This window comes from Colossoma macropomum, unplaced genomic scaffold (genome assembly GCF_904425465.1).
Source record: "Colossoma macropomum unplaced genomic scaffold, Colossoma_macropomum, whole genome shotgun sequence".
NCBI classification, from domain to species: Eukaryota; Metazoa; Chordata; class Actinopteri; order Characiformes; family Serrasalmidae; genus Colossoma; species Colossoma macropomum.
In genome coordinates, this window is record NW_023494786.1 from 17,421,117 (window position 1) to 17,446,377 (window position 25,261).

The 25,261-nt window shown below is 36.7% G+C and overlaps 2 protein-coding genes across 5 annotated transcripts in view; one reads left to right on the forward strand and one right to left on the reverse strand.

Moving 5' to 3' along the window:
* Positions 1-20: 20 nt before the first annotated feature.
* On the forward strand, positions 21-24,188 carry LOC118802254 (cytochrome P450 2M1-like). Of its 4 annotated transcripts, none has more exons than XM_036562748.1 (12): positions 21-295; positions 4,859-4,978; positions 7,958-8,120; positions 9,713-9,862; positions 13,708-13,868; positions 14,383-14,562; positions 14,953-15,094; positions 18,193-18,380; positions 18,491-18,632; positions 19,084-20,461; positions 23,921-23,981; positions 24,068-24,188. In XM_036562748.1, the coding sequence occupies exons 1-10, from the start codon at positions 107-109 to the stop codon at positions 19,266-19,268; spliced, it is 1,620 nt and encodes a 539-aa protein (XP_036418641.1). In that variant the 5' UTR covers positions 21-106; the 3' UTR covers positions 19,269-20,461; positions 23,921-23,981; positions 24,068-24,188. The 4 variants fall into 4 exon arrangements, with proteins under 4 accessions (XP_036418641.1, XP_036418634.1, XP_036418627.1 ...); XM_036562741.1 differs by lacking the exon at positions 24,068-24,188 and having other exon boundaries at positions 19,084-20,266; positions 20,377-20,461; positions 23,921-24,044; XM_036562734.1 differs by lacking the exon at positions 24,068-24,188 and having other exon boundaries at positions 23,921-24,044.
* A 22-nt stretch (positions 24,189-24,210) lies between these two features.
* The window catches only part of gipr (gastric inhibitory polypeptide receptor), a 29,461-nt gene continuing 28,410 nt past the window's right edge, over positions 24,211-25,261 (reverse strand). The window contains exon 14 of the mRNA XM_036562761.1: positions 24,211-24,643. Within this exon, the coding sequence (XP_036418654.1) occupies positions 24,290-24,643 (354 nt within the window). The 3' untranslated portion in view covers positions 24,211-24,289. The remainder of the gene's footprint in view (positions 24,644-25,261) is intronic.

The following is a 25,261-nucleotide window of genomic DNA, read 5'->3' on the forward strand; positions in this document are numbered from 1 at the left end:
GATTAAATGCTTCGGCACAGTGTACTTTGGAAGGTCGTCGAGGTAAATTTCTTGTTCTGCGAAGCCTGGGTTTCTGTCTGCATAGGATTTTTGCAGTTTGTACAAAATGGACGGTTTTCTGGGATACGTTTTGCCTGCAGTCATGATCACCGCTGTTTTACTTTTATTATGGAAGAGCCGCGGTAAAGAGCGTCCACTGGCTTTAGAGAGGCTTCCTCCAGGACCCTCTCCAACTCCACTGCTTGGAAACTTTCTTCAGCTGCGTGTAAAGGAGCCATATAAACATTACCTTGAGGTAACAAATGAATTTTAGCTGTTATTTTATGTTAATCATGCTTAATGTAGACAGTACATATGGCTATGTTTACAATATAGTCATCTATTCAATATAACATAGTCAGTGCAGTGTATGTGTGTGTGTGTGTGTGTGTATGTGTGTGTATGTGTGTGTGTGTGTGTGTGTGTGTGTGTGCGTGTGTGTATGTGTGTGTGTGTGTGTGTGCGCGTGTACATGAATTTTACATTTTTTTAGCGTTTGTCCGCCTTTTGCCTTAACGACAGCATGCACTCAAACTGCGCATGGACTTAATAGAAGTTTCAGTAGAAGGAATAAGCCTCAAAATAATCTGACCTTAACATGGTCAGGTTTTTGTTTGTTTATTTTAGTGTTTATGTTATTTCAGTATGGTCTGAACTTTTGGACTCCACTGTCTAGCCATGGTGATCTGTTTAGCAGTGCTGCACGTTCAGAAAACAACCTTGTCATTACTTTAAAGACTTACTATGCAAATACTGTTTTGATGAGCAAAAAAGAAAAAAGGTTTGTAGCTGAGAGGAGCCAGAGGGAGTACCAGAGAAAAAATTGTCTCAAAAAATCTCAAAATTGTCTCAGAAAAATCTAGATCTCAATATTATATTAATAAATGATCACTGATTTTTACATTGTTTCCCCTAAACCCCCCTTAGGAAAAAAGATGAGATTAACATCAACATTTCACTGTGAGAAATTCTGGTGCTTAAGAAGAAAAGCGTGAGTTGTCCTTCTAAACTGATGGAGTGCTGAAGAAGTTCTGTAATGTAGAATAGAGCTGTATAAGAAAACAATGAGATCTCACACTTTTCTTGTGGAAATATTATGCAGCTGAGACTTTGGTGAGTCAGATACAAAAGAGTTAAGCTTCATGTGTGACAACATTTCGATCAAAGTGAGAAAATCTGAGGGTTATTTCTCAGGTGACAAATTTCAGAAACAGGAGAAAGTGGCTTAAGTCTCACTCTGATTTCAAACTGGACTTAACCATGTCTAGGAGAAGTACCTGAGAGCAAGAGGATTTTTCATTTAGAATATGTCTTTCCTCTGGTGAAGCACATGAATGTGGAGCAACTTTATCTGAAGTCTGATTAAATGTCAAATGTAACTCTTGAGTCACTTCATTATTCAATTAAAACATGATTTCTACAGGCTGACGTTTCATTTTCTCTTCAATTCATAAGTTATTAAAATATGAACATAATAAGATGAATATATCATTACTTGTTTATTCTTTGTCTGCACTAATGAAACTACACTGGCTTGACATTCAGTTTGATCATGTTGTGATAGAAAAGTGATGCCTGTTGACAATAATGCATTGTAACTAGAAGGCATGGGGCCATTTAAAATATCACAGACTTGTGCCTGTTAGCCTGCAGTAGCCTGCATGTAGTACATGTGTTGTCTTACTTGAGGACTAGGTTTGCTGCCCATCTTGCCAATAAGGGCCCCATTTGTAGCCCACTCTGGCCCATTACTAACCCATATAAGGGGACACAGTAAAGGGCCCATGTGGGTCCAGTGGATGATTTCTCACCTGAGCCCCTTTTGCAGCTCAGCTTGGCTTCAATAGTGGCCCACATGGGCTAATACACATATGGACTTCATAGACAAATCTTTGTGGGCCGCAACTGGATTGCCCAAAGGGGGTCCAGTTGCCAGCCCGTTGTTAACCCATGTGGGTGCCACCTGGACATGTTAACTGGGTTGGAACTTGCTAGTGAGTGTTTGCAACTGTGGACAAACGTGTTTTCACACTTCAGCTTACATGGCCTACCACATTGTGACTGATCTGTTGTTGCTCCGAGACCTTTTCACTTCACCATAATTATAGTAAAATTAGGAATTTACAGACCACAAAGGATGCAGTCTGAACCATGGCTTTGCAGCTTTTTCACCATCTTATACAAGAAAGAAAGAAAGAAAGAAAGAAAGGGCAAGACAGGTATTAAGGCAATATTTTTGGCTAGTGCAAGAACAGAAAGGCTTAAAATACAACATTAACTTTTTTCCAACTTCACTGTCTTAAACCAAATTCTACTGTCCTGAACAAATCTTTGTATTTTTAAAGTGTTACTCAAATGAGATTGCAAGCCAGACCCTCTTGTCCAACATCAAAAGTTCAGCAGCAAAAATTTCCACACACACTCCAAAATCTTGTAAAAAGCTTCCCAGAAAAGTGGAAGCTGTTATAGTTGCAAAAGGGGGACCAACTCTGTATTAGTGCCTGCAGATTTAGAATGGAATGTCACAAAAGCTCCAGTGCATGTAAAGTGTAGGTGTCCCGATACTTTTGTCCATATAGTGTATCAGCACTTGCAGATCTAAACATATTAAATCATTACCGTTATTCAATCAATTATAGTGGTAGTACTATTAGTTTTAACAGACAGCAATAATGGCACTTCAAGCCTTGCCTTGTTTCAGTGGTGTCTTGCATTTGACTGACAACCATTGCATAGCCCTTCAGCAGGATGCAGATATGGTAGACCAGATCTGGCAAAATGAAAAATAAACAAAATAAAAAAAATAAATGACTCAGTAAATTAATTAATAAATAAAAATAACTAAATAAAGTATATATTGCTTATTTTGATTGTAATTATACACATATTTCCTTTTTCTGCAGTTACATGTTTCTCAATGTAGTTATTTCTGTATGATTTATTTTTTTACTAATGTCTGTTCATTATTATATTTTTTTCTGTTTCTACATCTTTAACAATTGTTCACTTTATTTATATGATTCATTAATTCAATTACTACTTTATTTTTTCATTAATTCATTTATTTATTTCTGTATTTCTTCATTTAGATGATAACGAGAGGGTGTGTTTTTCACATTCAATCTTTGTAATCAAGCCCAGGAGAAAAAGAATTAATTAAACTATTTCTTTCACTACCTCCAAAAAGAACTGCAATGTCACAGACAGACAAACCTGCCAATACATTGGTTGGTGTGGTGTAGTGGGTAACACCTCTGCCTCCTGCGCTGTAGACTGGGGTTCAATCCCTGCCTTGGTGAACACCCCACACTATACTAATAAGAGTCCTTGGGCAAGACTCCTAACACTACCTATGCTCTTGATGGCTTCCACAGGCAGTATGTGAGAAGGGTGTCTAAATGTTTGGGATGATGAACCACCTCCTCCAAAGTTCTGAACACTACAGGGTTGACCTCTGTACCAGCAGATGCAGCAAAATGGAACAAACTGTCGCCACAGCCTCCAACAGAAGAGTAAACAATCCATACTTGCATTTTCAGCCAGATCAGCCAAGACTCTCAGATCTCTCGCGGTCTGCTGCCTGTAAGCAGCCATTATTGTACGGTCTTGTCCTTGTCCTTACAGAATCTGATATTGATCAACCAATAGGAATATTAAGACACCGTGACAACATTGATTAACAGCCCCTTTATTATCATAAGGACAAGGAAATACAGAAATTAAATACAGAATAGTTACGGAAATAAATTAATAAAAACAGAAAAAAATGTTAACAAAGAAACACATTAAATAAATAAATACAAAAATTAGTGAGGAGGGGAAATTACTAAATAGACATATAAGTAAATGCAGACATATTAATTTATGTAAGGTTTTATTTGTTAATATAATAATTTCTGTGTATTTTTATTTACTTTTAGATTTATCATCATTATTTTTTGCAGTTCTAATTCATATATTAATTTACTTAATCATTTATTTTTAATTTTGTTTATTTTTCATTTTGGCAGATCTGGTCCTGCATACACAGAAAGATCTTCTAAAACGGAGAGCGGTAATGTTGCATCACGTGACCCGAATACTGCGCGCTGATTGTTTTAAAGAATTTATCGGGCTCTGCTGGAGAGCAGCGCTTGACTGTTTCTGCTGTAAAATGTTGTGCTGTGAGAAGACGTATTTAAGTTCAGAATGCGTTGTGTGTCAAGAATATTTCTGAACTATTTCTGACTAAACAGAGCCTGAGGAGGAAAATTAACATTTTCAAACGGTATAGCGTTTACTTTAATTAATACTTTGTCAAAAAACCACCAAAGAGAAAAGTACAGTTTTAAAGAGTTTTGAGTCCTAAAATGAACTCAATTCACGGAAAGTGCCATCTAAGTTCTTGGCGTGGCAGGACAGTGGAAAGAGAAGCTAAATGGTGTGCTCCCTTGTCTCCTGTCACTCAAAGAGCAAAAACAGCTTAAAATCTATTCGTCCCACTTTTCGTCATTTAAAAAACTCTCGTTACTGCATTTAAATCCTGTCTTTATGTAATTGTTTGCAAGTGAAACGAATCGTGTCCTCTGAGGACCAGAGGGCAGAGCTGTACACCTGGTCCGTCGTTGCTACAAACCCACATTAACACACTGCGCTGTACAGCTTTAAGCGCTTCGTCACAGGACTTTGGACGCTCGTCTTCCAGTTGGATTTGTTGTTTAGCGACCCTTTCTGCCAACCTTTAACATCGGGTTTTCCCAACTTGTACAAAATGGACGGTTTTCTGGGATACGTTTTGCCTGCAGTCATGCTCACCGCAGTTTTATTTTTGTTATGGAAGAGTCGAGGGAAAGAGCGTCGACTGCCTTTAGAGAGGCTTCCTCCAGGACCATCTCCAGCTCCAGTGCTCGGAAACTTTCTTCAGCTGCGTGTAAAGGAGCCATATAAACATTACCTTGAGGTAACACATTATAGTGTGTTTAGTGTTTTTATATATATATATATATATATATATATATATATATATATATATATATATATATATGTGTGATATGTATAGATAGATAGATAGATAGATAGATAGATAGATCGGGTCACTCCTCTCATAATTTCATATGAAAATAGCAATTCGATGCAAATCAAAAATACAGTGGCAGTAGTTCTTCATTTGTTGCACATGCACCAACAATTTGCTGCAATTCCCAGTCAAAGTTTTGATAGAACTGTTAGAGCTGTTTTCCTTCTGTTATGTAAAACTGTATCCCAGAAAACAGTTTTCCCATGAATACCAGTCAAATACCATAAATAACATTATATATTCCAGTGAATTAATGTCAGAAAAAGCAAGTAATGCATGTACTGCATCAATTTGTCTATCATTCAGTTTAGATTTGCTTTGGATTCAGGAGCTGAAAGTCAGTGGGAATGTGGTTCTTGGCTACCCCTTGAGGCTGGTCTCTTTGGGATCTGCTTTGAACAAGTGTCTCCATAGTGATGAGCTTCAAGGTGCTATGTTCAGAAAACAACCTGCTTCACTACGCTAGTGATTTACTATGCAAAAACTATTTTACTACAACTGAACCTACCACCTGCTACCACTTATAGCTAGAAAAGGCCCTGAGACTTCTTCAAAGTGCAATTGCCTGGATTGTGATCTTACCATCACCTTCAAGCGTCCAGGACCCTCTGTAACTATCTAACTTTACCTTAATGAATTTGATGCTAAAAGTGATTCTATGAGCCAATATTTCAAACCATTTCTTCGGCTACCCAGAGAAAAAGACACATTTCTCAAAACTCTAAACACTTTTGCTGATTTTGGCACATGCTAAAGATGTTGAATCTTTTGGGCAAAACTCTACAAGCAAATCCATCCATACAGCGTAGGTTACACACTGTGCTCATTTAGAAAGCATTAGCATTCAATAAAGTTAACTCAAGTCATCTTAACCTGAAACTAAATGAACCCACAATTTCCTAGGGATAAACACTAAGAAAATAATTGTTCACACACCATAAGAACATCAGGATGTGTATTATGTCCCAGAAAAAACAATTACTGTAAACTAATGGGTGTAATATATATATATATATATATATATATAGATAGATAGATAGATAGATCGGGTCACTCCTCTCATAATTTCACATGAAAATAGCAATGCAATGCAAATCAAAAATACAGTGGCAGTAGTTCTTCATTTGTTGCACATGCACCAACAATTTGCTGCAATTCCCAGTCAAAGTTTTGATAGAACTGTTAGAGCTGTTTTCCTTCTGTTATGTAAAACTGTATCCCAGAAAACAGTTTTCCCATGAATACCAGTCAAATACCATAAATAACATTATATATTCCAGTGAATTAATGTCAGAAAAAGCAAGTAATGCATGTACTGCATCAATTTGTCTATCATTCAGTTTAGATTTGCTTTGGATTCAGGAGCTGAAAGTCAGTGGAAATGTGGTTCTTGGCTACCCCTTGAGGCTGGTCTCTTTGGGATCTGCTTTGAACAAGTGTCTCCATAGTGATGAGCTTCAAGGTGCTATGTTCAGAAAACAACCTGCTTCACTACGCAGTGATTTACTATGCAAAAACTATTTTACTACAACTGAACTGAGTTGAATAAGGCCATGAGAAAACGTTTGCAGCTGATTGGAGACAAACGTGGAGCATAAGCTACCACTTATAGCTAGAAAAGGCCCTGAGACTTCTTCAAAGTGCAATTGCCTGGATTGTGATCTTACCATCACCTTCAAGTGTCCAGGACCCTCTGTAACTATCTAACTTTACCTTAATGAATTTGATGCTAAAAGTGATTCTATGAGCCAATATTTCAAACCATTTCTTCGGCTACCCAGAGAAAAAGACACATTTCTCAAAACTCTAAACACTTTTGCTGATTTTGGCACATGCTAAAGATGTTGAATCTTTTGGGCAAAACTCTACAAGCAAATCCATCCATACAGCGTAAGTTACACACTGTGCTCGTTTAGAAAGCATTAGCATTCAATAAAGTTAACTCAAGTCATCTTAACCTGAAACTAAATGAACCCACAATTTCCTAGGGATAAACACTAAGAAAATAATTGTTCACACACCATAAGAACATCAGGATGTATATTATGTCCCAGAATAAACAATTACTGTAAACTAATGGGTGTAAAATACTGTACTTCTGTTTACAGAACATGCACTGCACTGTGCAGTCAGAAAACTAAGTATTTGGAATTAGATAATATTTATTTTAATGTAACTACATAATTACATAATTAATGTAGATTTCAATAGCATAATCAAAATGCACGGGTTGTTACGAAAACACATTTGGCTCTTTACTCATTATACACAAATTAGTGTGTAGTTTTGGATTTGTGTTTACTGTCTTGAGGAAATGAGGTAGCATTCTTTAAATGTTTTTAGCATTTGAGAAAAATGTTAGCTACTAAAGTCAAGACAGGTATTATGCAGTGTTCTTGGTTACTGCAAGAGCAGAAGAGCTTAAAACACCTAAAACACACTGTCTTAACTATGAATGGTGCAGCTTTCTTTGGATGTGAATGATCATTACTTGAAGGAGATGACCTTGTTGCCAATTCACTGACCTGCAGTCCGATAACCTTAATCAGGTATAACTGTATTTAAGGCATGTAGAGCAAGTCTGAGTTCCTTTAAATTCAAGAGCACAGTGTTAATAGGAGAGATAAGTGGTCATACATTCTGTATGTAACTTGGACACCTTGCACTGGCTTCTCCACTCCTAAATGGTCCTCTCCCACTCTGATCGTTCACTAAAGTGGAGAAAATTCCATATAGCATTTTTTTTACTTTGATCAGTATCAGTTTTGTTTTATAGAGTTTCTTTTGTTTTAAGTACATTGAAATGTAAACCTTGAAAAAATGATTTTAAATTTTATCTTGTCTCACCATTTTCTCCACCAGCTGAGTAAAAAGTATGGCCCTGTTTTCACTGTTTGGTTTGCCAACACTCCTGTTGTGGTGATCTCTGGATATCAAGCCTTGAAGGATTCTATGATTGTCCTGGGTGAAGAGTTCAGTGGCAGATCAACCTATCCCCTATTAATGAAGGTCACCAATGGATATGGTGAGTTCATTCAAAGCAGAGTACATAACATCAGAGCTTGAGAGCTTTATTTCTATGCTGAAATGTCAGTGGATGTGATTATTAAACAAAATAGTGCAGTGGGTTGGAGCCCACAGTGAATATAAACAATCTAAACACGTTATTGAAACTCCTGGTTTTGTGATGTAAAGCCAGAAATCAAGATCAATTATGGCACATTATTTTTTTTGTTCTTTACATTTTTTTCTTGATTGATTACACATTTTTTAGGACTGTTCTAATATATTCACACACACTCTCAAAACACAACACACTTAGCAAATCTGCTATATTGAAACACTGGCTGCAGAATCATAAACATTCTCCTAAAAATGAGATATTCACATAAAAATACCAAACACATCTATCATACTGTAGCCACACCATTCACCCCACGAAAAACCCACAGCCCCCGGCACTAAAAACACAAATAACATGTATACACAACTTAAACTAACAGGCAACAACATAAGCAACATAAATAGTCCCTTTTCCAGAGGACGCATGCATGCCATTCTTTGCGTGTGGTCACCTGCATAGCCTCGTCTCCAAAGTCTCAGGCGCCTGCCAGTAGCAGAATGCTACAATATGAATTTCTAGAACAAATACGTTTTTTTCCCACATTGCAAGGGCAAAAAACTGAGAACACAGGTACACAGTGAGTTTGCTGCTGTCTTTGACCTAAGGAAAATACAAACATGCAGACCAGAGACAATGAAAAGAAACTTCATATACATTTACATAAATTTTTAGTGCTGGCTTTATTATTTGTATTTTACACTTTCAAAAATGTAAAAATAAACTCAGAACAGATAACAAAATAAGGCCTTTTTGAAACTTTTACAATGTGTTGTTTATAATAGATAAATGTAACAGATAGATAGATAGATAGATAGATAGATAGATAGATAGATAGATAGATAGATAGATAGATAATGCAGGATCCTGCCTGTTTTGAAGTTCATTGGCTAAATGCTGGCAGGTGTAGCCAGTTCGTACAAAACATTACCATGTAACTTTACTCCTTGAAGTAAAACATGCATATATGCATTGTACATTATTAGACACTCTTGTCTGCTGTCTGCATTATGTTCATTATATATTTTGATATGAAATTACACTTTCATTTCTTATTCTCCACCGATACAGGAGTGTGTAGAGAAAAGCTCTGCTATGTTTGTGTCATTGCAGTCAGAGCTCTGTACCTGATTTCCAAATGTATGCATTTTCTACCCTCATCTTCAAAAAAGTACCATAAGAGATTATCACAACATTTGTGAAAACTACCAAAACCATCTGGTGAAAAAAAATGAAGTTTTTGGCCTGAATTAAAAAATATATGTTTGGTAAAATGACAGCACAGCTCATCAACTAAAGAACGCCTGCTGTGAAGCTGACAATTGTTTCTGAAGTTGGCTCTAGTCAAGAATAGATAGAATAATGACTATTTTTGCTGTATGTACTTTTTGGAGTTTTGATGTAAACAGGCTGTTTCTATTCATGGAGACAGTCAGGTCAGAATACTCTGTGCTCCCTGCTCTGCTTGTTCTGTAAAAGGTCTCCCTGCTCTGCAGGTCTTTTGGTCAGCAGCGGGGACAGGTGGAAGCAACTGCGCAGGTTCAGTCTCACAACATTGAAAAACTTTGGAATGGGCCGCCGAAGCATCGAGGACAAGGTGAAGGAAGAGGCCAGCTGTCTGGTGCAAACTTTCAGCACATTTGGAGGTAAATAACTACTACTGTCTGTCATTTGCTGAACTTCTCTGTCTTTTTTTTATCAAAGTTGTAGTAAGATAATCTTTGAATGGAATCTTTCAAGGTCTTTAAGTCTTGAGCCTTTTGCTGCCCTAATGTTTAACCTCCAAATGTGATATCTGTCCCCAGCAATTCTGTGTTGTTGTATTAAAATCACATTAACTAATTTTGACATAGTTTACTGTAAGAGAAAAGGTCCATCACACCACCACAGGTGTGACAGCAATCGCACCTGTTTTTTCTTGATTCATAACATAAAAGCCCCCAGTAAGGCTACATACCCTATAAGCCCAGTTGCACTTTTAATGTGAAATGTTTCAAACACTAGAGTACTTAAAACACTAGGCATCTCATCCAATGAACAACCATTCCTTTGTCTATTATTGCAATCTTTGAGCCAACATAAGACTTTTAATTAGAGATAATTAATAGTGAAGTGACTGTCCTAAACACACACAAAAGCCTCCAGGACAAATTTGCTTTTAAAGGTGGTCTTGAAAAGAAACATTTTTTGCAGAATTATGTGGGATAAACATGGTAAAATATTAGGGAAAAATCTATTCAATGTTATTTTCTATTTCATGTATTTTTTTAAAAAACTAATTATAAATGAAAAATTAAACAATAAAGAAAATAACTGATCCTTTGCTACTGGCTAACTTCATTACACTATTGCACAATAGTGTAAAAAAAGCATGAAAAGATATGCTTGTTTTATGTGGTTTTCCATCTTCCATATTATTCTCTATCTTTATGATTGGGTGCCAGCTTTTTTACCTCTACCTCTCTAGAATGAATTTACATGATGCTGAATGTTAAAAAAAATGAAATTCAGACTTTATTATTTATGAATCATGTTCTTGGATGGATGACAGTCATGGACATTTGCTTTTCCGAAAGAAATTCTCTTGTGCAGTCACAAGCTGCACCATGCCAAAAGGGTTCAAACTCCATCCCAGGAAATAGTGTGACCAAATGCAAGCGTTTTCTTGGTTTATTCAAACTCTCCTTCATTATAAAGTATTATCATCATTAAATAAACTATATAGCCTAAAGTATATGGGCACCTGATCATCACATCTATGAGCTCGTTAGTCATCCCATTACAAAACTGTGTACCTTAATATATAGTTGACCCCCTTTTGCGGCTGTAACAGCCTTGACTCTTTGGAGTGCGTCTGTGGGAATTTGTGCCCGTTTTTGATGAGAGGGCCTGGCTCACAATCAGTGTTCCAATTCATCCCAGAAGTGTTCAGTTGGGTTGAGGTCAGGGCTCTGTGCAGGCCACTGGGGTTCCTCCACACCAAATTCATCAAACCATGCCTTTATGGACCTCACTTTGTGCACAGCTACACAGTCATGCTGAAACAGGAAAGGGCCTTCCTCAAACTGTTGCAGTTGGAAACATATAAATGTCTAAAATGTCTTTGCATGCTGTAGCATTAACGTTACCCTTACTGAAACTAAAGGGCCGAGCCCAAACCTTAAAAAACAGCCCCACACCATTATCCCTCCTCCACCAAACTTTATTGTTGGCACCCTTTATTCCAGTAGGTAGCATTCTCCTGGCATCCACCAAACTCAGCTTCATCCATCAAACTGCCAGAAAGTGAAGTGTGAGTAATCACTTCAGAGAATACGTCTCCACTGCTCCAGAGTCCAGCGTCAGCTTTACACCACTCCAACTGACGCTTGCCATTCATATAGTGATCTTAGGCTTGTGTGCAGCTGCTTGGCCATGGAAACCCACTTCATGAAGCTTCTAGCTAACAGTTGTTGTGTTGATGTTGCTTCCAGAGATAGTTCGGAGGAGTGATTAAACAGAGGACAGACAATTTTTATGCATTTCGACAATTGGCAGGCGCTGATCTGTAAGTTTACATGGTGTGCTGTTTTGTGGCTGAGCTGTTGTTACTCCTAGATGCTTCCATTTCACAGTAATAACATTTACAGTTAACCGGGGTAGATTTACCTGGGCATAAATTTCACAAACTCACTTGTGACAAAGTTGGCATCCTATGACAGAGATACAAGTCACTGAGCTCTTCGGTACAATTCTACTGCACGTGTTTGTCTATGGAGGTTGCAAGGCTATATGCTGTTTTATATACCTGTTAGCAATGAGTGTGGTTCAAACACCTGAACTCAGTAATTAGGAGGGTTGTCCACATACTTTTGTCCATACAGTATATGATTCATGTCATTGTAAAAGAAGGAAAATGAGTTTGCTACCCTGAGGCAACATGATGCAATAGTGTTAAAATGAAATTGAGGCCTCAATTTATGTCTTAATGACTCAACTTTATTTTGATTTTTTCATGAATGAAATCGTTATTGTGATAATATGGTGTCTAGTTAAAATCTATCTGTTTATCTGGCTTCATATGATAAAACCTTTGTTTTACAGAAAGTGCTATCATACTTTAGTGTCGGCCCAGAAGAAGACCCAGAGTCAGCAGTTTTCTATTCATGAAAATGCTCTTAATTGAAACAGCAGAGAAGGGAACTAATTCATGGGGAAAAATAGGGTGGAGGCAAACAGCCAAACACTGCACGAAGAGGATGAATCACTTCCAAATGCACCACTTACTGTAAAGTATACGATTAACCACAAAAACCTGACGTTACACAAACTAACCAATAACAAAATTAAAATATTACCTTTAAACTTTGTATTGATTAAAAGAATGAAAAGATATGCTTTATTAGTGTATGTGGTTGTTTATCTTCCATCTTCTTGTCCATCAGCTATTGAGCACTCTACATCCCTTAATAGGAGATATTTTGTTATGATGTGAATTTGATGAAGAGTTACAGTTTTGTGTTGCAGAAAAAAACACACCCTTTACATTTTTGCTGTGATTGTGTCAATTTCTGACAGAATCAGAACAGCAGACCTAACACCTGTCAATACAGAATGGAATACATTGCATTACTATGTAATTAATTATGTAATTAAATCATTTCAGTTAAACAATAAGGCAAAATGAAAGCAATAAATGTAGAATTATAAGGGCAGTCCTGTCCTCCCAAGTGAATCTGTAGGGCTACAGCTCACCTTTAAATGACTCCAGCAAACTATTTGAAAATACCAAGTGGAAGAAGTAAAAGACTTCAGGTTTTTCAGGTTTTTCACTTGGTCTTGCCATCATTTTTACTTGGTCATGACTCAGTCTCGACTCTGCATACTCTTGGACTGTGACTACACCAAAGGTGGTCTTGATTACAGCCCTACTTATTCTATCGCAAAACAAGGACTTGACCATAAGCTGTTCAGTATAAGAATCAGCAGCTGAAAACTTGTCTGTCCACTCTTTCAACTACTTTCTCATGTTACAAAGCTCTTTCATTGTTTGTGTTCATGGTTAAATGAGGCATAGAATTTGGGCCACTGCTGTTATGCTGTTTTGCATAACACTGAAAGTGATAAAACCTTAGAAATGATGTGGAGTGATCTTGAAAGTGGGGTGAAGCCTTGTGCACACAGGCATTTAGATAACTGTATAAAAACCTAGCAACAGATGTAAGATGATTTTGGTTTAGTAAGTTTTTGGAAAACTAGTATGTAATTGTAATCAACAGTTGTGTACTGCCTGAACAGGGGTAATTGGTGTAATAAAGCTTAATAGAATTATCACTTTCTTCAACATTGATTTGCCTTCTTTATGCTTTGTGCTTCTAATACTCTAACAAATATGAAGCTGTTGGGTCCAGGAGGGACTAATAATTAAAGTATGTAAGGTTAGGCATGGATAGGTTAATTGTAGTTTCTAGCATAATTCAATCATTCAGAACAATCTTTTTTCCCTCTTCAGACTCTGCTTTCAATCCCGGAGGCCTGATATCTGAAGCAGTGTGCAACGTGATCTGCTCGGTTATGCTTGGCCAAAGATTTAAATCTGGTGACCCACAGTTACAGCTTTTGATAAGAGCTATTACTACCTACTTCAATGTTCTAAATAGCCCTCTTGGACAGGTACTGTATGCCTCTGTAATATTTGAATTTAATCCTGTATAACTGGTCTACTCACAATGCTTTGACAAATATCAGTCCATTTTTGTGTGTTTGTTTTTTGGATATATTAACTTTAATTGATATTTCTTATTAATGCAAGTGCAGTTTAAATGCAATATTCTACTTCATCAACGTGCTTGTCAGTACAGTTACAGTAACTTTCAGGGAGAGAACCGATTGTGGCCAGTCACAATTTGGAGCTGAAAAAACAGACATGCATACTCAACTTCTACTTAAATGTAGTATAGTTCTTTTCACCACTGATGTTCTCCTTCACCAGATTTATTTTTCGTACTGGATCAATATTTATTTAGCCCGCTGTACATGTTACCTTTTTGTTACATCCATTCAGCAAGTAGATTTAATTGTATTGCCAGAATATAATAATAAAAATAATACAAAGGTTATTTAATAACTATACAACTTTACCTCTGCTGCCTATAAAAGGCCCCTTTTGTGTTCTTTTCCTTTACAGGCCTATAACATTTTTCCCAGAACAGTTGGCCTCTTCCCTGGACGGCTCCATGACATGTTTGCGATTATGGAGGAAGCCAAAGTTTCTCTTAAACTTGAGGTAGAGGCACGGATGAAGACGCTGGATCCTTCTTTACCACCACAGGACTTCATTGAGGCCTTTCTTATACGAATGGAGGAGGTAAAGTTTTCTCCATGTGCTCTTTATGTCACTCTGCTATGTTTATTCATTGTAAATACTCTGCATTGGCTGGCCTTCGGTTTTCACAGAGAACACTATATTAACACTATATTACACTATAAAAATCTAAATCTCAAATTGGAATAACAGAAATAAAACATGGAAAGACTATGTGTGCTTATAGATTATTATAGATGATAGATGATTAATATCTGATCTTTTCACACCAAATAAAACTGAAATGAAGACTCACATATTTACATAACCACCATGTACATCTGGAACATTTCTCAGATCATTTCAGCTTCTTGGGAAGACAGATAAGATGACTGAGGTAGTCATGTTGCCTGTCACTAACAGTTATAGACTATAAGTTTGTGTGTTTTGCAGGAGAAGCACAATCCTAATACAGAATTTCACCTCAGCAATCTTTTGAGCACTTTGATAAACCTACTTAGTGCTGGCACTGAGACCAGCTCCTCCACCCTCAGACACAGCCTGCTGCTCATGATGAAGTATCCAGACATCCAAGGTGAGGAATAACATCACACGGGACATCCCATTGCACACTCAGCCTTAAGAACATGTTTGGCTAATTTTTAATAGTGCAAAAGTGCTGTATCATGCCAGAGCAAAAAACAGACCAATGGTGTCATTGGTTCTGTATCAAGCAGTGGGAGGACATTACCGCCAAGAAACAATACAGTGGCATGACATGCATGGTCTACCCAATAGCCCATCGCTTTTGGTCCTAGAAGACCTCTATGATGCTTCCCATAAAAGAGTGGCCTATTCCTTGACTGGATAGGCTGTGTTGTGGACTGCTGCAGAGTTTGAGTTTTGTGCTGGAGTGCAGCAAATGTTTATTTTTGTTTACATGCACACTGCTATGAACAAGTGCCTAGGCTAGTAATGTTTCATTTTAAGACATATTGCATCTTTCCTTTACCCTATGCTACTTATACAAAAATTAAAGACACATGAGTCAAAATTGAAGATATGAGAACCTCTACACTGTAAAACCTGATTAGTTAAGTCAACTCAAATGATTTGAGGAAACTGTTCACATCAAATGTTTTAAGTTCAATAACTAATGTATGCTTAAGTAAATTGAGTAAATTGTACTAACTCCAATCCATTTTTTATATTAAAATGATTGAGTATTTGGGAGTTATGGTTAAGCTGTTTTAACTCAATATAATTAAGTAATTGTAAATTAAATCCACCATTAGGCTATCATTTTGATAAGTTCATACTGTATTGCAGAAATATGATCATAGACATTTGTTACAATGTCTTGTCCACCTTAACAATGCTACAGACAACCTCACCAAATGCTGACAGTATAGCTTAGAGTACAGATGTAATCTCTATGGCATTTAACCACAGAATAACTACATTCAGCAGAGAGAAACTAAATAAATCATCTGTCTAAACACAGATTTAGATCTAGTCAACACAAGGGAAGGTAGGCTGGGGAGAACACAGAAGTTCACACACAGAAGATGAAGAGACATGCCCAACATGTAAATATATGGTACTAAGAGCCAATAGGAATGATGTGATTTTTACTCAAGAAAGTTGCGCAGACCAAACATTTATCAAGTAAAGCTGAGAAGTCTAAACTAAATTGCAATAAGTTTATTCAACTCAAAGATCTCGTTTGATGGGATCTTTGAGTCTGAAATCATCAAAATAAAGTTATGAAAAAAGCACAAAAGTTCAAATCATTTAAATGCAAACATTTGTGCTGTCTATCACATTAAGCCACACTAAAAACAACCCATCATTGGCCTGTTTGTATTTGCATATAAAGTCAAGTTCAATAAAAATACTGAGTATAATAAATTTAAATAAAGTTACCTTAATTCAAAACATGCTGAAAAAAACAATCTTACTCAAAATGACTGCGTTATCAATAATTCATTTTTGAGTTAATTCGATTCAAATTAAGTTACTCCAACGTTCTGTAGTATTGAAGTTGTGTTAACTTAATTCTTTCATAAAGATGTGCAGTGAGTTTTACTGTGTAGTGATTAAGGTGAACTACAACAACTCTGTGTCCAGCCTATTTAGACACACGATATGCCATTATGTTAACATTCTTTGAGAGGAGATCAAAATATGCTATATAGCCTACATCTCAGTAGAGCACAATGAGTGTGATACTTTTCATAGCTAAAACAAAAATGTTAATTACAGTGACAATTATGGCTATGAGCTTGGGCTTACTTTTAAGAACCTAGCTTAAGGATGTTAACACTGAAAGAGCACTGCAATACCCCAACCCCTCTGGCAGAGAACTGCTTTATTCTGCTTGGTAAATATGATGGCATACAATTACATTTCACATATTCAGAGAAACTTTTTGTCTAATCCTGCTATCTGAATACCTCCAAATGTACCTTTGTGCTGCAGTGGGTGTTTGGTTAGAGGGTGCATCAAACTCCCGTGTCTCTTTTGTCCAAGATGAGCCTATAAACACTTAGCATATGGATTTGCGAATAATTGAAAGTGTTTTTGCTTGGCTGTTTTTCATTGTAATGAACTGTTATGAGGCAAATATCGCCTCTACAGCAGCATTTAAGGAAATGAAGGGAACGGAAAGTCTAAATAAGAATCCAACTGCAGCCTTACCTAGTTAGCTTTGTTGCTTGCACAGGAGTTTAATGCAATTGACTGATATTACATACATCTCTCTGAAGATGGTTCGTCCAAAGCATTACTTATCCTGACTCTCTGAGTGATAAAGATTTCTCTACTTGATTTATTAAGTAAAGTCAGTCATTCAAACCGTCCAACTTACATACCAATCCAAGATAATTCTTGTGTCCAAATTTATGCACTTTCTATGCAATATGTTGCCCTGCTGTGGACTGGAGACCTGTCCAGGGTGTATCCTCAATAGACTAACACACCTTTAACTACCACCCATCCAAGAAACAATGAAACTTCCAAATTATTGAGTTTTAAGTATATTTGTGGGTTTTCAAGGTGCATTTACACAAGTTTGACCATAGATGTCCTCACCATGCGATGGAATAATTAATTATTTTCAAAAGGCTACGTTGTTTCAAAGCTTTAGAAAGCCTTGTTTCTCCCATCCCTAGGTTTGTTTATTCACCAGAAAACGTATCTCCTTATTGGAGTAGCAACGCTAATTGCAGTACTGTTCCACACTCTTTTATTAAGGTAGAGGTGTGGCTTGTCAGTTAAGACATAGCCACACCCCTATTAACCCCTTAAATGGCCAGGATCCACCAGCAGATCCAGAGTTTTACTACACACTTCTATTGTCTAGGAATAAACTAAGCCAGTTTGCATTGTAGTCCATGTAATCACAGAATTATAAGCCTTAGTATATAACTTCAAGGGGTTAAACTAAAACAGTGAAAAGGAACTCTGTGAGATATAGGAGTAATACATTGTGTCTGGAACAAAACTGTTTAGTATGTCCAAAACTACACTGCAAATTTTCTTCTACCTTTAACGCGCTTATGTAACATTAAGGTAATACACCCTGTATAGCTTGTGAAATACATTATTATCCATCCATGATCAGATATGAATGTACTAGCTTATAGTGTGTAGAGAGAAGTCATTAATCCGCTCTCTTGTCATTGCTAATAGCACGAGTCCAGAAGGAGATCGATGAGGTGGTGGGGTCAGACCGGTGCCCCTCCATTGATGATAGAAAGAACATGCCATACACAGACGCAGTCATCCATGAGATTCAGCGCACTATGGACCTCTCCCCAACTGCTGTTCCACATAAAACGCTCTGTGACACTGAATTTAAAAGCTTTTTAATTCCCAAGGTACCCTAACTTACTGGGCTGCATGCCTATTTCAAGTACAGAGTTCATTGCACACACAAATCCAAGTCCAATAAATGTATTTGTAAAGCTTCACTATGTTGTTTCTTCAGGGAACCATGGTTCTTCCTTTGCTATCTTCTGTGCTTTTCGACCCTGAACTATGGAAGAACCCAGATCATTTTGACCCAGAGAACTTTCTGGATGAAGAGGGACGATTCAAGAAGAGTGATGCATTTGTTGTGTTTGGAATGGGTGAGCTAAAAGCTATGCTCTTTATCATGACTTCACAAGTAGACAGATCATTAACATTATTGACATCACGTTCACAACATGTCAGAATAAACCTAGGCCTTTCAGATTAGGGCTTTTTAGAGGGGATGCACAATATGGGAATTGTGGGCAGATGCCAGTATCTGATATTTTTATGTGCATACAGTGAGGGGAAACATATTTTCAGAGATTATTGTTTTTTTTATTTAATACACTCAAAGTGCATATATCCACAAATTTAGACTTTTGTTAGTATGTATTGATGTAAAATATTTGTTCATCTAAGTTAAATTTTCTGTGCATTGTTTAATTCAAAGTATGTATTTGAGTTAAATTGATCCAGTTAAATTGCTTGTTATCACATTAAGTACATTTCTGAGGTTGAACAGACAAACCATTTTAACAGTATGTGTGGTGTCTGTATGTTGTATAGGAAAGCGGGCCTGTGTGGGTGAGGCTCTGGCCCGAGTGGAGCTCTTCATCTTCCTCACTTCCCTCCTCCAGCGCTTCACCTTCAGAGCCACTCAGCCGCCAGAGGAGATTGACATCACTCCTGCCATTTGCAGCTTTGGTCGCCTGCCCCGCTCCTATGAGTGCTATGCTCTAAGGAGGGCATAGAGAGCAATAACCATCACCTTGATACATTTCCAGCAATCTATTCTGAAAGATTTGAATAAGATTTAATAATGAGAACAACTAAGAACAACTGCTTATAGGAAATTATATTGAGAAAAAACAAGACCTAGTTATGTGATCCACAAGGTTCCCAATATTGGTTGTCAATATTTTAGATTTTATATTTTATAGATCTTGTTGGAATAAGATAATATATGAAATTTAAAGAATATAAAATTGCAAATTGAGCTGCCACTTCTCACTGAACAAGCATTTGTCATTTCCCTCATTGCAAATAAGCCCAGAAATGTGCAGGACAGAACTATAAAGATAGACTGATTGCATTCTAAGATTTAATCCAGGTTCCAAGAAATAGATCATATGAGAAATATATGTCAGTATAATACACAAATGTGTGAATATATGTAATCAGCTCTTGATTATAGTATTTCCTGGTATAATGGATGTTAATATATCTATGTGCTGAACTGCACTGTTGTGGAAACATTTTTATCTGACAGTTGACACAATTAGAAAAGAGTTTTTTTCAAACCTGAAAGCATGAGGCTTACAGGTTGAGCTGAGTCACTGAAGTTTCTTACTTTTGATCCCTTTTCCATATTAATAATAAAAATAATAATCCATATTTCTGCCTGTTTATAGCATGTCATTGTTAATGTGCTGCACTGTAGGTCACTAATAAATGTGTGTGTGAAATAAGCATTGAGAGCATCAAGATCACATCTTTTATTATCATCCATCTTTGATGTACTAAACATTATATTACATTTTGAGATACAAATTCATACTGAGCCATCAAACACTATACAGTTTGGCAACATTACTGTCAGACACAAAACCAGAAGGATGATACAAGACTTAGTGGAGGAAAACTAATACCTTTCTTTGTGTCCGTTCCTGCCCGCTTCCACCAGATGGCGCCTGTTCCCTGGATATGGAATGACCTTGGCGAGGGGTGTAGAAGATAAACTAGCTGGGTGGTGGGTCAGGGAAAGTTACTCAATCGTAGATCAATAGACTCGGTCGCAGTGTTTTACTTCTGTAATATTACATACCTTCCAGAAGAAAATTAATTTATGTTGTGTTACAGAGCAAGATCGAAGCTGGGCTGGGGTGAAGGAGAGAGGTTTGGTGGCTTTTAGCTGAGTCATATTTTCAATAAGAGTCACTCACAGGTATACTTTTGACATTCTGATGTTTTTCTGTTTGTAGCTCAGAGAACTCTGTGAGCTCAGTATATTGACATGTATATTGAAAGTAGTAACTGTGTTCAAGGAGTTTTACTGTCTGTACTAACTTAAATACTGGCTTTGGTAAATACAACACAATTGGTGGCACAATGTTTCCACTTCTGAAAAATGAAAAATAAATGCGCTGTGTAACAAACATTCATATGGTATGCAGAGAACATGAGCCCTGTAGAGCAAATACATACGTGTTAATCTAGAAATAACGTCAGTATGACCTTAAACAACTCCACAAAATGTTGGAAAGGACTTTAAAAATTGCATCCGATGCTGATAACCAGTTTTTCCATGTAAATGCATTGGGAAATCCAATATTACCACACTGTAATGGTGATCATTTTAAAATGAACAGGATATTACATTGAAGGTGTATAATGCAGTTAGTTTTCCTCCCACACTTGCAGTGTGCTGCATCATCAGTGCATGTATTATTAAAAAAAATTAGCTTCTGTTCAGTGCCACAAAGAGCCCTCTTCAATCAACAACACTATAACGGTTCAATGGTAGATGCAGCACTCATAGTCCACTTTTTCATCATGAAGCTTAAGATGATATCAGAATATGAACAGGGAAATAATGCAGTTTTTTAATTATTTTTTGCTAAATATTGAGGGCTGAAAATACCAGGGTTACACAATGATATCAGAATCATATCATACTCACCAAAAAAAAAAGCATGTGTTTAGATTTGGCTGATAATTTAAACTGAAATTTGATGAGCACAATGGTTAGGTGACGCTGGCCTACTGGACATTTTGTAACTTTATATAATATTATATTTATAACATTATATATTTTACTGCATTGGTAACCAGTGTTGGGTGTAACACTGTACAATGTAACATGTTACAGTAATGTAATTACTTTTTCATGTAACAAAGTAACGCATAATATTTATGAACTTAACCTGTCACAGTCATGAAATGTTAGCTGACAATTAATTCCCATATAAATAACTTTGATGAACAACTGTTTTTTCTAGTGTTGTTCATTGTATGCAACTATCAAAGTATTAGTAAATACAAGCCTAATGTGGCCAAATGACTTAAGCTCAAATAAACAAACATACCGCCCTCTGAACGTGTTATAAGACCAGAGAGAAGTTAGAACTTTTGATGCTTTCGTAAGACCCGTGACGTGTGTCAAGCCAATTGAATTCTTGTTTCTTGCAAGATAAACAAATGACTGAAAGCTAACAGTTGTGGAAAACAACGTGATCAGTGTAAATAATTGCAATCAGGTGATTAGGTAATAATTGTGGCAGGTCTAAGAATAACGTTACTTGTATTACTGATAAGTCTCTAAGATAACAACATTAATTATGCGTGAGGCATATAAGCATTTAAATTTCGGCCTGTTTTTGGGATGTCAACATTATCCTCACCTGAAAAGGCCACACTCAATTTTCATTCAGTAACAGCCAAGGTTTACATTTTATTCATAAAGATTTTTCTTTTTTTCTTGTTTTTTTGAGGAAGTTGTTTTTGAAATGTTTCTACTGGCGAGTTTCCAGGTTTTCAAACAGCATAAAGCTAATAATTTTAATCAAGCATAAATTAGCTGTGTTGTTCAGAGTAAAGGCAGGGATAGTGACATTTCTTTTAACGTCTCTTTCTTCCTAAATAAAATACTTAAAGGATAACTGTATGGACTTTAGAGAAAGTAAGATAGAAGTACAGTAAGGAATAGTGGGTTTTCCAGGAAGTATTAAGTAAATGAATCCCATTACAGTTTGAGAGAATAATTCATATTTCGTGAGGGATTAGTTTTAAGTAACCACCCCAACACTGTTTTTAACCCTCCAGAAATAAATGTTATAGTTCTCTGTACTGCAAATCCACATAAATATAGTCCCACATTTTATAAAGGTTTATGTATTGGCACTGGCATCGACATAGCACATGAAGATACTGGATATCAGCACTGGCCCACAAACCCCATACTGGTGCATCAGTAGAAAATATATATTGGTCATACAAGTAACAACTTCTCTGAATTCAGTTTCTTAAAATTTTCTGTGATGAAATCTTTTCAATGCCATTAAACAACAACAAAAAAAAAATTCCATGTTCTTCAAACAGCATTTCAGTTGTTGGTCCTTTAAAGACAACATTTCAGATGTTGGTCCTTCAAAAAGAACATATGTGATGTTGGCCCTTGTTTTTTCTTTTTAACTGTAGTTAAAACAGGATCCAAAACCTACTTAGACTGTAGAATTAGAAACAGTCAGTTTTCCATCTTTCTTCCTAGGTAAAATAAAGTTGTTACGGTTTAATGTTATTTAAACAGCTTTGCTAAACTGTTTGAAATCCTGTGGTACAAATACGGTGCACTGTTGATGTCTGTGCTATGGCACTGCAAGGGTGTTAGGCCACTCAGTGGAATGCCATGTTATAATGAACGGATTAGACTCCTGTTGTGTGGGCAGACTTAAATGCCTGTAAATGTAATACAGCACTGTAAGACTTTAGGGTAATGTCTTCTCTTACATAAGTCCTATTTAACAACCAAAATGACAGCTTTAGGGGTCAATACACACTACTGGTGACACCACCAGCTGAAGTGTCACATGAGCTGATATATACTTTATCATATATGCATATATTCAAATCACATACCATACAATCTTGTTAGGTATCAGTAAATATCAGGTGGTATACAGTAATATATCAATCTCATCAGCCACTGTGCATAAACCATTACTGACTGTGACATTTTGGAATTTGTGGATCGCTACAGTACTGTGCCAAAGTCAACTCACTTTTCAGGATTAGGAAAAAAGCTAAAAACAACTATATATAATATCAGACTTTTTCAGGAGTCTTGCTTGCAAATACACACATTTTTCCACGACTCCAAAATTCACTCTAAGACCATCCAAGTAATCCTAATTACACATTTAGATTTTTATAAAATCTCAGAATTTTTAGATTTGATTAAAGAGTGGAGCCTGATTTTCTCCTCTCTCAAAGATGAAAATTTTATGCACTGTTTTTTTGATTATCTGATTTATAGCCTAATTTTCTCTATGTTTTTAATAATTTTGGAAGTCCAGTTTTGGAAACAGCTTTTTTTCACTTACTTCTTTTGACTTTCCCCTTTTTTATGCAAGTGGAATATCTAATAACTAATCTCCTTAGAAATATCTCCTGAAAAAGTAATACGTACTGGCTGTTTTGACTGGAAATTACATAAATGAAGGGCGTTGACTTTTGCACAGTACTTTGTGTATATGATTCTCAATCATCATAAGCCATTAGTGTGATGTGTGTGTCTCATCTGTATACATCACATATTCAGCTTCTTAAATTTCTTGTTGTTTTTGAGTAGACAATCTTCAGTAAGTTAATTCATTACTTTTTATTGGATTGGCTTTTTCATGTCTAGACTTGCTTAAGAGAATTGGTCCACACGGAGTGTTGATATTACCGGTGCTGTCCAAAATGAGGTAAAGAGGTAGAAAACAAAAAATAATAGACAAAAGTACACCAAGAGAGTTGGCAGGTATTCATTTGGACCTCCCTGTTTCCTCAGCACTGAAGACTTGATGAAGTTCAAGATCAACGGCCGCTGCATTGTTCTTCCATTCCATTCCATCATTCAGATAAAGGTTAATCCAAATCCTCATCACAGAGGTATCTGTAAACTCCACTGAATGTTCCCAAGTAACTCCATTTGATCATGTCTAATATCCTTTGAATATATCTTGAAGAACTTTATAGACTCCACCAAGCAAGGTCTTTTGGTCCACAGCTCTTAGCAGTAGCTCTCGGAGTATCTGTTTGCTCCTTCTAACCTGCAGTTGCCTGATGGTGGCGTGTCTAACCCATTCAGCACCTGCTTCTTGGCAGAGATGTAGCAGTAGGCTTTGCCCTTCTTAGCTCCAGGGTGATGATGCTGGTGGAGGGATAGCTGGGCGGAGGAAGGTGGAGCGTCCAAGCACAGGTGGCCACCGCTCCCCTCAGGACAGTCAGGCTGGCAGGGGTGGTCATGCTGGCACTGGAGCCCGGAGCCTCCCTGTGGTGTGTGGCTGCCGGTGTTGCGTTGATCGTCTAGCATGCTAATTCCAAGCCTCCATCGCTGCCACTTCTTTTTGATCTCTGACTGGACCTGAGTTTAAAAAGAGGAGAGAATGAGAACATAACCTAGATATCAGGATCGATAGATCTTTTTAAAGTCTATTCTTCTACATTTACATGTTCATTTATGTAAGTATGACCCTTTATTGATTTGTACTTAGGATATCTGTTGCATGTAGTTTTTGAGAATTGTCTTTTTGTATGGCACTCTGCTGTACAGTGTGTACATATATTATTTGTAAGGAGATTGCATAGGGAAGGGAGAAGCAGAAAATGCAACCAACTTCTACAACTAAACCACAGAGTGGAAAAATATTCCTGCAGATTTCTTTGAAAAACTGAAAGCAAGTTTCCTGAACAAATGGAAACTGTAATAAAGGCAAAGAGTGGAAACACTAAATACTGAGAAACTGATACTATATTTAGTTGTTGAAGTTTCATCACATGCCACTTGTCATTTTGTAACATTTCTGTTTTCTTACTGTAATAATTTTGTATTTCTAATTATGAGGTGCTTTTAAAAGCCTGTAATAAAGTTGGTTCAGAATTCAGTTTATTTTAATTAACTTTTATTTTGATACCTTATATTTAACCAGAAAAATCTCTTTTAAAAGAGTTTCCTAGACAGATAAACTAAACAGGCATGGAG

Coding starts and splice junctions, on each gene's coding strand:
- LOC118802254 (XM_036562748.1), top strand. CDS start 107: ATGGACGGTTTTCTGGGATACGTTTTGCCTGCAGTCATGATCACCGCT. Junction 296..4,858: donor CATATAAACATTACCTTGAG/GTAACAAATGAA, acceptor TTGTTATGGAAG/AGTCGAGGGAAAGAGCGTCG. Junction 18,633..19,083: donor ATTTGTTGTGTTTGGAATGG/GTGAGCTAAAAG, acceptor TATGTTGTATAG/GAAAGCGGGCCTGTGTGGGT.